General features: G+C 44.3%; 1 protein-coding gene across 1 annotated transcript in view; it reads left to right on the top strand.

Annotated features, from left to right (window-relative positions):
* Positions 1 to 10,527, top strand: part of T265_04119 (hypothetical protein) — a gene marked incomplete at both ends in the record, with an annotated part of 29,314 nt that extends 18,787 nt beyond the window's left edge. The window contains 5 exons of the mRNA XM_009168777.1: positions 2,657 to 2,716; positions 3,702 to 3,823; positions 5,917 to 6,036; positions 7,886 to 8,048; positions 9,918 to 10,527. Coding sequence (XP_009167041.1) covers positions 2,657 to 2,716; positions 3,702 to 3,823; positions 5,917 to 6,036; positions 7,886 to 8,048; positions 9,918 to 10,096 — 644 coding nt within the window. The remainder of the gene's footprint in view (positions 1 to 2,656; positions 2,717 to 3,701; positions 3,824 to 5,916; positions 6,037 to 7,885; positions 8,049 to 9,917) is intronic.
* Between the last annotated feature and the right edge of the window lie 397 nt (positions 10,528 to 10,924).

Raw genomic sequence — 10,924 nt, 5'->3', positions numbered from 1 at the left:
CTATGCCCACCAGATGCCTGATGAGCTGCTTGTGTTTTTGAAAGGGGAGAGAATGGAGCAAGACATCGGGGCGTACATAGTAAACAAACTTGGACTATTCAGTAGATACGTTTTGATATTTTTGCGACCCCTAAGACAGAAGCTAAATTTCCTAGGATGCTTAACTGCGAGTTCGATGCAGATCTTTACCAATGACCGCCTACACGCCGAAAAGCCTTACACCACTGTTTTATGCAGAATGGTTGCTCAACTTGTTTGGAGTCTGTGATACCGGAACCAAAAAAACGGGTCGTAGAGAGGAAGCGCATTCTTCCCAAGATTGTGGACATTTGCGAAAGTAATTCCCGGAAGTCCAAAGAAATTTGTTGAGTCAACGTTCTTCCTTATCATCGAATCGCCGACTGCTACCAAGACCATCTGCATAATCATCGTCATTGACAAAAATATTTCAGGTTTTACCACCAACTTCTGTACCCTTGTTCGCCTGCTCGTTTCAGGCATCCTAGGTAGGTCGTACAACGGGGCTTTTGTTGGACAGGGTACACGACTTGGGTAGATATAGTACCCTTCTTGTACTCCACTGTAATCATCTCCTGGGTGTCTAATAGTTTGTCGCTCTCTGTGAGATTCCTAATCCTCCATCCTCCCCCTATTCCTTCATATAAGCCTGACCCTTCCGATCTTTGAACTTTTACCGGCATGCAGTCAGTCTCTTCCAACAATGACCTGATTTTCTGTCACGTCGGACTTTGGGCCTGCATTCCTCTCCCACCTTAACACACTCTCTGTTACACCCGGTTCCTCTTTCGTCGATTTGTTTCACTGCATGAACATGAATCTGATGTCACTTTGGATAGCGGGTACCAAACCGAACAGTCTGGCCGGTCGGTACGACCGGAAATTGGGATGAAATAGGCATCCCTATCTAACCATTATTTTTCTTTTATTAGAAGGTTACCAATCTAGTTCGTCCGAGATAAAGAAACGATGATGTTTTGTTGAGTCGGTTGCAACGATCCCACGTACGTTCCGACGACTGGGATTGGCCATGAGACGTGCAGTTCTGGCTCCTGTTATGTGGTTGATCAGTATCTTCTTTTCTAGATGATCATCATTCGTCAAGAGGACCTGTTTTCATGAATCGGTCGCACTGAATCAACCGATATCTATGTGTTGACTCAACTCCATGGGAACTCTCGGAAACCAGTGAATCTAGCTAGAGCCGCGAACATCGTAACACCAGTGATAACGTAATGCATATTGTCCCCTGTTTATACATACGCGTTGTGATGTGTACGGTTGAATCACTATCCTTGAAGAATACCAAAGCAGACCTAATATGAACATCGGTCGATTCTTCAAACCAAGATCCTTGTACTCTTTTGTAACCCAACCTGACTGTATTTTCCCCTCACGTACATATGTTGCTTCCTAAACGAGGAACAAATAGACCCCATAAGGTCTCAGACAAACCATAGCTGGCGGGTTCGGGTGTGAACCGTATGTATTAGTCATCCAAGTGGCATTGAGAACTGAGCTTAGATATTTGCAGAATCCCTTGTCAGTCTGGCTGCCGGACTGGAATGTACTGAGTCGACCAACCTTGACTGTTCTAATCCTCAATGGGTGACTTCCCCGAAGAGTCCATAATGGTATTCCAGCTCCCTCCGGTCAAAACCTCCTTGCCTACAGTCTGAAATACAGACTTCCTTAACCCCGATTTAGAAGTTATATTCCGTGATCACACCAGTACCGAAAACTTTCATATTGCTATTGTGAGAAATCCAACACCTTCTCCAATCGGTTCCTGCACTTCCCACTTGCCAGTAGCATCACATTTTGGGACCCCGGTTAGTCCAATGAATCTTCAGGTCCTGATCTTATCACCGAATGAGAAACGTTGGCCGCCACAGTAAGAGTGTCGATCATGTGTAAGGCTAATCACGTGTGAATATCAATCGTCCAAGTGTAATAACGTTAATGTCTCAGTTCCGTTATCGATCTGATAGTCCCACACTAGCGTTTGTTACCAAACAACCTCCAAAAGTTCGTCAAGTGCATTGAACACTCAAGACAACTCAAAAAACCGTGTAAAGCGCCTCGTGCATAAAATGTATGAAACGGCAACGTTTTTTCAAATTTGAATGATTTCTGGACGTGCTCCTGGCATCTGGCATTTCATAGACACTGGCTGTTGGGTTCATATCTTCGATCAACTACGACTCTCCTTGGTGCTGGACAGCTCAATGGTTAGATCTTCCGACCAGTCACGTGTGGATTAGGCTTGTTGGCTGCAGCAGCGCCTAACTGTGAGTGGTAAGGTCTTCAGGGTATAGGATTTCGCCTAACGCCAAGAGAGACCAGAGTATCGTTCTCCGCCAGTCGACCCCTCAAGGTTGGCTATCTGTTCGAGTGAAACAACTGTCCGAAGGCAGGCCACCTTGATTGTTCCCGTTTATTATGCTAGATGCACCGCACCAATAAGTCGATGACACCCGCGTTATCTTGATTCTTTGATTTACTGTTTCCAGGGCATCGTATCGGCGCATTTTCAACCACCAAAAATACAAGCAGAACTGTTTTTTCGCTGTCACCAGGTCCGTCCTTTTGTACTTGCATAGACGCATCCTCCCGACTTTCCCTTGTTTCGTTCCAGGTCTCGCCAGACGAACAAATGCCCGTTTCCTGTTTTCATCTACTTCGGAGGTTTATGGCGGTGAGCGTCCATTCCCGTTCTTGTACCGGGTTTCAATAATCTTCCGGCTGATGACAATTCGGTAGCCTTATAAGTAGTATCATTTTTTGAAAACGTGTGCATATAGCTTGTATTACAGGTTGTAATCCCATAGCAATATGGATTTCTTCGGCTGCCAGTCACAAGGTATTCAGACGATATGTTGAACGCATATGGAATGAGGGAGAAATGCACTTTTTGGCCTTGTTCTGATAAGCCAGAAACGACGATTTTTCAGTACTCCATTCTACGGGGTTAAGAATATATGTGGATCTGTCGACTCGTCTTGAAATGAGCGACTTTTGGAACAAACGTCACTGTATCCAGAGCAGTTCATTTAAAATCACGTTAAAGAGAAGAATTTATCCGTTCAGGGCATGGCCGTACACCTGAAGGATGTTGCGGCTGTGATTTAAGGGGATCTTTTCACGAATGTCACCCGCGCCTACCAAGAGGGTCAGATGGCCACATCCACACGAGGAGGTCTGGTAATTTGTATTCATCTGGTAACCTTACCTCTGATTTAGTACTCCTGTTTGGTATGCTTAGTTTGCGTGCAGGTTCAATGACATACATACTTAGGACATGCCGGAGCATGTCCAAGCAAAAAACATTAGTTCGTACACTCCGTGCGCGCAAGTGAGGAAAGCAGTTACGTAGTGCTGGTATTAAGAGTGTGAACTTCGAAAATCAGTTGGTCGAATCATGTTTACTGCGCCTGATGGACCACTATGAGAACGAATCCCTTAGTGGATTGTCCCTGTACACCTCTGGTCACCTTATCGCAAAACCGTCGGTAATAGGAAATCTTGATTTAGGACACCTGATTCTACACGCAAAATTTCAGCTTTGAGCGTAGAATACTGAAGGAAGAAACCACAGGAAGCTTTTTGTTTTACCAATGATTTTTCGGAACTTATGAAGATGCCTGCCCGTTGTTATAAACGTTTTCTTATATTTGTTTTAGATCCTGCAGTACATCCACAACCAGAATCTTATTGGGGCAATGTGAACCCCATCGGTCCTCGAGCCTGCTATGATGAGAGCAAGCGCCTGGGTGAGACGCTTACCTATGCGTACTCCAACAGAGTGAGTCCTGCAAACCTTACTGAACACAGTAACTAATATCAGTTCGTTGGTGTGACTTTTATATGTGCACTACTTATACTGTGTAAGTAGTAGTAAGATCCACCTGTAGATTTCATCTACGGGTTATGTCAGTCTGCGAATAATCCAGACAAGGAATACTCTTTGTAAAGCCCATAAAAGCATACGTTTGTCAACCTTACTGATTAAGTTTGTAAAAGGGGGTAAACTATCGGTCATGTACCCTTTTGTTACATTGTTCTGCTCGTGTCGTCTTCTAACTGGGATTCGTAGTGAGGTGATCTCTGTGAGGTAGTAGGTCTATCTTTTAGCAGGGTCACTTTGCATTTGGTAGCTACTGTATGACGCAAAGCTCAACTGTAATTATCTCATCAATGCAGCTTCCTCATGGAGACATGTGTCCAATTTGGCGTATATGAATTTATTATTCACTTGCTAAGAAAGTAAGAGGTGTAGATCAGTTGCTAAGGTTATAAAACTCAGGAAACGGAATGAAAACCTAAGTGATTTCGGCAACACAGTTTACATACTTGATGGTTTGTTTGTTCACTGAGCTAGGCTGTTAGGCTGCTTGTTTTCGGTGTTTCCCATTCTGACCAACTTGTATTCGTAAGCAGCTTCCACAATTCTACCATGTAGTAGCACGCGATCTCCCAGAATTGCAATTGTTGCTTGGTCAAAACCATATCGTTCAGCTATAGCAGCTTTGTGACACATAATGGCCATGTCCACAATGCCACCATGTAGTAGCACGCGATCTCATAGAATTGCAATTGTTGCTCGGTCAAAACCATATCGTTCAGTTATAGCAGCTTTGTGACACATAATGGCCATAGGACCCGAAGGAAGTGCTACGAACATGGGGCGAAATGGATCAAGTGGTTAAGCCGCGAATTTACTGACCAGAAGGTCCGTGGTTCGAATCCGACCTCTGCCTCTCGACTTCCCCCTTTAGGCTTGGGCAACCTGGCACTATCCCAGCCTTCGTGTGGCATGACAGCTAGGCACCGAAAGGGTGCTACAATTGAACGATTTTCTTAACGAATATGCTACCTCCGGACTGCGCAAGCCTAACAGGAAGCGTTGGGAAACCCGGCCTCGATTTCGAACTTCGGACCTTCTTCAGTGGCTAGTACCTAATCGACTGGAGCCAATTTGAGCTCATTGTTGCGCACCAGGTCTTCAACGATCACACGGTAGCTAAGACCATGGTCGTAAACGGAGGCACTCAGCACTTATACTTTGGTTATAGCTAGGCCAGGGTGCATTCGGTTGTGTCTCACCCAATCACGCCTCGATGTGGCCTGCTTTCGCGAACCGAAAGCAATCCGAAAATCCAGATGTAAATCTCAGAACGTGCCTATGCTTCGAAAACCCTTACCATCGATGTGGTTTCACTTTGCCTGATGTTATTTTCGCCACCGGATTGGTCCTGTAATGACAGTAGAAATTGTTCAACGGCTGTGCTTGACAGTGTTCTCTAGGACGCTAGTGGCGTACACAGATTTGTACGTAGGTGCATTTGGATGAGTCGGCTTTGCGACCGTTCGCAACCTCCCCTGTCGAACTCTACTCGCGCCCCCTCCTGTTGGGCCTCAGAACCGGGTGCGTTTATTTCTACCGCTTGATATGTGTGCGAGTTTGGAAGCCTAATCTCGTCATCAGTCACGGGTTTGGGAATCTAGCTAATGAGCGCTGCCTTTGCCAGGCCTTAATAGAGTTAATCCACTGTTTGTCCCGCTTGCCTAGATAATGCCCTTTGGCGTGATTGCTATCACATGTAAGTGTTTACTTTGGGGCACAAATAAAGGGTAATTATCGGGTGGGACGATGGACAAAAGGGCTGCTCTCCTGTTACGTACTGCTTCGTTCCACCTGATTTCTACCTTAAATGCCCCAGCTTGCAGGCGCATGCTGGTATTCGTTCACAGATGTACATGCATGGCAAATCTTAGCTAAGGTCTGGCTGTTGCGTTGATTTTCTCATCTAGCTAGTCTCCTTGCTAGTGTAGGTGCGGTGATATGCATTCACTTAGTCTATTCCCGCACTGTTTTGTGTTCTTTCTTATCTGTAGCTTGGTCTATCGGTCAAAATTGCTCGGATTTTTAACACCTACGGTCCTCGGATGCAGCTAGACGACGGCCGTGTGGTTAGCAATTTCATCTTGCAGTCACTGACTAACAAACCTTTGACGGTGAGTTATTCGCATCCCCTCTGGCCTGGTTGCAGCTTTTTCGCCAGTTTGGATGGTTCATCGTCATTTTGTCCGTTGTGAGCGGACTGACTATTTCCATACAACTTGTAACCCTGTCGCAGTCGATGAAAAAAGCCTTGTGTTGATGAAGCTTTTTAGGGTGGAATGAATCAAACGATCACCCTTCTCAATCTCCAGGAGTCACCTAGAGGGACTGGCCGAAAGCGATCGTTTTCAGGAAGTGACCTCTTTTGAAATGGTACTCAAGCACATCCAACAAAGATGTTTGACTAAAATAGGAGTACTGTTTTAGATTGTATAATTCACCCGGACCAATTTGTGGCATTCGGTGTGAAACATTTACACTAGGACGAACATTTCCCATTTTTGACGGAGATCGGCTCTATTTTCAAACATTAACCGTTTGGTCGAAGTCGATCGGGAACTGTGTACGTACCGTTAGGCGTGCACTACCATCGTCTTCACTCTTCGGGTTTGTTGCATGCTTGGTGGGAGCTTACGTAGAAAATCCTCGTACCCTTTCATTCTTACTTGTTATTATCTCGCGATCTGACTAGTGTAAAGAATGTCCTTGCAATCACATTTGTAGACACAGTCAGCTCATTCTGTCAATGGCACAGAATCTTTTAAGCGAACGAGGCGTGTTTTCAGGGTTTTTGTAGCTTGCAATGCAACCGTGATGTTGTGTTAGTTCACACAGTGTCTCATGTCCTCCGAGGTGTTTCTTCTCTTAGCTGTTTTCAACCACTGTGTTTTGGTTGATGCGATCATCCTTTCAGACCCTTTGAAGACCGTTGACCTTCAGCGTTTACGATACCTTAGTCCCACTGATGGAGGTAGTTCGGGTGTAAGCTACTCGCAACAGACTGGAGGCGACTACCTTTTTATTACACATTGTATGTTCGAGCCTGATTGCAGCTTAACGATTGGAGTGTGACTTCTTTCTGTATACAGTTGTTTGTGATGTACGGACTGATGTCCTTCGTTTATCAATCAAGGGAGGAAACCTCACTGTCGTCTAGCTTTCTCGCCATATAGAATATATCAATTACGTCCTTTAAGATCACTACAGACGTATCGCTCGCATATTTCCACTAAATTCGATACGATTTTGCATTTAATTTTTACCATATTTTAGAAGGCAAACTAACTCAGTGACTACACCGGCTCTCTTTTGCATTTTGGATACGTAGGTTCCGTACTTTTGAGTTTCGAGAACTTCGTTCTGTCAGATTTGATCAATCGTGTAAAGACGTGTCACGCAACAAATTTCGAACCACTCGTCATTGGAGCTTCGATGAAAGAGATACCCCCTTAAAACTGACTGGCCAACCCTTTCAAACCGGCCAGATTCACGGGGTTTATTTGTTAATGTCTTGTCAGTTTGTCATGTTTGTAGCTTGCACTGTAAGATCCAATAGCCTGTGGATTTGTCACTAAAGTCGTGCAGAACTTTTGTGAATTTATGTTAATTCTCTCACATTTGACTTCATCTTATCCCTATGCAATTATAGTATCTTCCTCATTATCTGAACACAAATTTTTACGAAGCATGACAGCACTAGTGCTGTTCCGTTCTTCTGGAGCAACCTAGCTGAGAGGGTCATCAAATTTCCCAGCCAACAAACTTATTCTCTCATTGCCACTGATAGAATGGTTATGTTGTTAGCGCTGAAGCATCTGACTGTGAGGTCCCAGCCTACCAGTTCACGGACTTTAACAACAAGTTGTTTGAATCGCTTACTCACTCAATCCATTCAACAACTAGCTTGAACAGCCGATCAGTTTTAGTCGTTCTTCATAATAATTGATTCTGCTGTTGTTTCAGGTCTACGGTTCCGGTAACCAAACCCGTTCATTTCAGTACGTTTCTGACCTCGTCGATGGCCTCGTGCGTCTCATGGCTTCGAATTATTCACTACCCGTAAACCTGGGTAATCCGGAGGAGTTAAGTGTGTTGGAGTTAGCAGATATCATACGCAAGTTCACAGGTACATTCACGGTGAATGTATTGGTTTTCCGAGATGCCTCATACACATATTTTTCTTGTTCAGAGTTTCGTTCATATTTGATAATGATTAAAGTTGGTTGGTGGTGTTTCAGCATGGTCTCTGTAAGAGGACGTATTTTGTAGTGTAAAAAATGAATATCTGTCTTCTTCTTGAACGCATCTTCCTGAGTTCTCATGGAAATTCATTGACTATCACTCAATCGTAAACGAATGCTGCAAAGCAGTCCCACAAATTCCCTGATAAATACCACCTTCCATTAGATCAAATCGGAGTTACGAGAAAACACATACTGCTCGCATGCCTCATCAGTAGTATCCACCATCAGCTGAAGCACCATTTCGTTGCCTAGCTGCCACGCCATCCGAATGAAGCAAGGGCCCAGACAAGACCAGGTTGCCCAAACCTAGACAAGAGCAGTCGAAATCGGGAGGTTAGGTTCGAATCATGGACCTTCTGGTCGCTAAGTTCGCGCCTCAACCAATGAGCCTTCTCCAGATTATGCAAGCGATACCAATCTATGAAATCCTAAAGGAAGACCTCTTGGCAAGTGGACCCTCTAACTGGATTTGTCTATTCATGAAGGACATTACTCACAAGGTTGCTGAAATCTCTTTGACAGCCCACGACCAGTTTCGCCCTTCTTCGGGCTCATCAGGTAGGTGCAGTCCCCGAGTTTCTGTCGACCTAATGTTCTAACTGAACCCAAATGGGACTGATTTCGACAAATACTGTCATTTGCAAATCAATTTGGTTTTCTCAAGAGATTCAACTGAATCTCTCGTTTATCATATTCTTCAACTGCACACTGGCCGCCTCATGTTTCAGTTGGCACGATATTCGAGATATCGCAGTGTATTTTCATAAAGCAAACTACCCACAATGTTGCCTAAAACTCCTCGAGTATCGTGTCAACTGAAAAAGTGAGGCGGCCTGTGTGCAGCACATTCAGTTGAAGAATATCATAAATGAGAGATTCAGTTGAGTCTCTCGCGAAAACCAAATTGATTTGCAAATGAGTTTATTTCTCGGAAACAGTTTTGTCTATTGGGAAGTGGGTGGCGTGCCGCAAGAAGCTGCACCCAGCGCCACAAAGTACCTATTATATTGGATATACCTATCCTATATATAACGAGCATTCTGTTCTTCATTTAAATCGATTAGATGAACAATTTGAATCTTTCAGCCTGCTCATTGGTGCTGGCATGAGCCTGTTTTTAGCCTTTTTTTCCCTTTCCCATAGGTTCGAATTCTGGGCGCTACTAGGCGTTCAGGTGACCTCTAGTGGTTCAATTGTCCTAGTCATTTTGATGGAATGGTCTTTCCTTACGGTTGGCTGTAACTCGCTTGAAGGAACGGGCATTCTGTTACGGGCGCTTCTAATCATATTTTTGTGACTGGATCAATTCACGTGAGAAAAGGGTCTTCTAACTTCTCTTTTGTGCCTTCAGAACACATATGGCTTTGTTTTCTATAAAATAGATTTCGACCAAGTCAGAAACCTTGGTGACGAATGGGTGGCCTTGACTCCAGGCTATACCACTCAGAACGGAACTATCTGGAAGTTCTGAGGGGATTTTCATCAGGGAACCAGAGGGATCTCCATTGGTATACTGTATTTCCTCAAACAGGCCTTTAGCCGCTCTTGATGCTACCCTTGTTCGTGGAGATACTTCGGTGTTTCCTTTTGACCCAAAACACGTGTCTTTTCGGGAAGCTAATCTAGTTTTTTGTGTGTTAGCTTCCACTCTGTACTGATGTTATATGGCACTAGTGTATTGTTATCATTAATTATTCTAATGATGGTTAGCTTCCACTTATCTGTCTGTTTGTCCTATCACCCACCGACAGGGAGCAACAGTTCCATCGAATTCAGTTCGATCCCTGTGGACGACCCACAGCGACGTCGACCAGACATTGAAGTCGCAAAAATCCAACTAGGTTGGGAGCCTATCGTCAAGATACGTGATGGTCTGCACAAAACAGTGGATTATTTTCGAGAATACGTGGACAGCTCACCATCGCATTGATCTAGTGGAAGCTATTAAACTTTAGAGTTGGAACAACCACTGTCATTTTTCTGCCCCGCGTGTTACTGGTTGTTCGATGGCTGTGATGTACACTCCCTAACCCATTGGTGTGACGGTTATGTAGCCCATTTTATTGTCCATTACCTTGGACTACTGCTCTTTTATCCATAATGACTATCTCCTCTTTTATTCAAGAATGCATTGATTGTTCAAGATTTCGAATACTAAAATGACCTCTAAGCAGTAAGGTAAGGTAAGTGGCCCTTTCGCATTGGGAATGAAATATTTGGCTGTTTTTTTCTAAATGCACGCAAACAAAGCTGTTCACTCTTCCGAACATACTATATGAACGTATGGCCACCTGCAGCGGTTTCACGCTACGTCCTGTTAACTGATTTTCACTGGATAGATGTAGAATACGCCAACGCCTGCTAATCTCAGTACGGAAAGATGTCAACTCAGCCCACCGGTGGCACACCCCCCCCTCTTATGAGATGTTGTTTAGTTTAGTCGAGATGGAATTGCTCTATTAGCAAATATATACTCATTTGCAAACTAATTTGGTTTTTCGAGAGACTCACCTGGAACCCAGCTGAATCTCTCGTTTGTGATGTTCTCACGTACGGGAGATTCAGCTGGGTTTTAGGTGAGTCTCTCGATAAACCAAATTAGTTTGTAAATGAGTGTATATTCACTAATTTCATGCAATTTGGTTTCAAATAGAACATAAGCTTGACGCAAACCAGGGGATTACGCCTACTTGATGAGCCCCAAAAAGGGGCGAAACCGGTCGTGGGCTATCGACGGATTTGAGAAGTTGCTCTATAT

The sequence above is a fragment of the Opisthorchis viverrini genome (genome assembly GCF_000715545.1).
Source record: "Opisthorchis viverrini unplaced genomic scaffold opera_v5_65, whole genome shotgun sequence".
In the NCBI taxonomy this organism is placed as follows: Eukaryota; Metazoa; Platyhelminthes; class Trematoda; order Opisthorchiida; family Opisthorchiidae; genus Opisthorchis; species Opisthorchis viverrini.
Note: the sequence above shows the minus strand (reverse complement) of the source record. Positions and strands in the feature narration are given on the sequence as shown.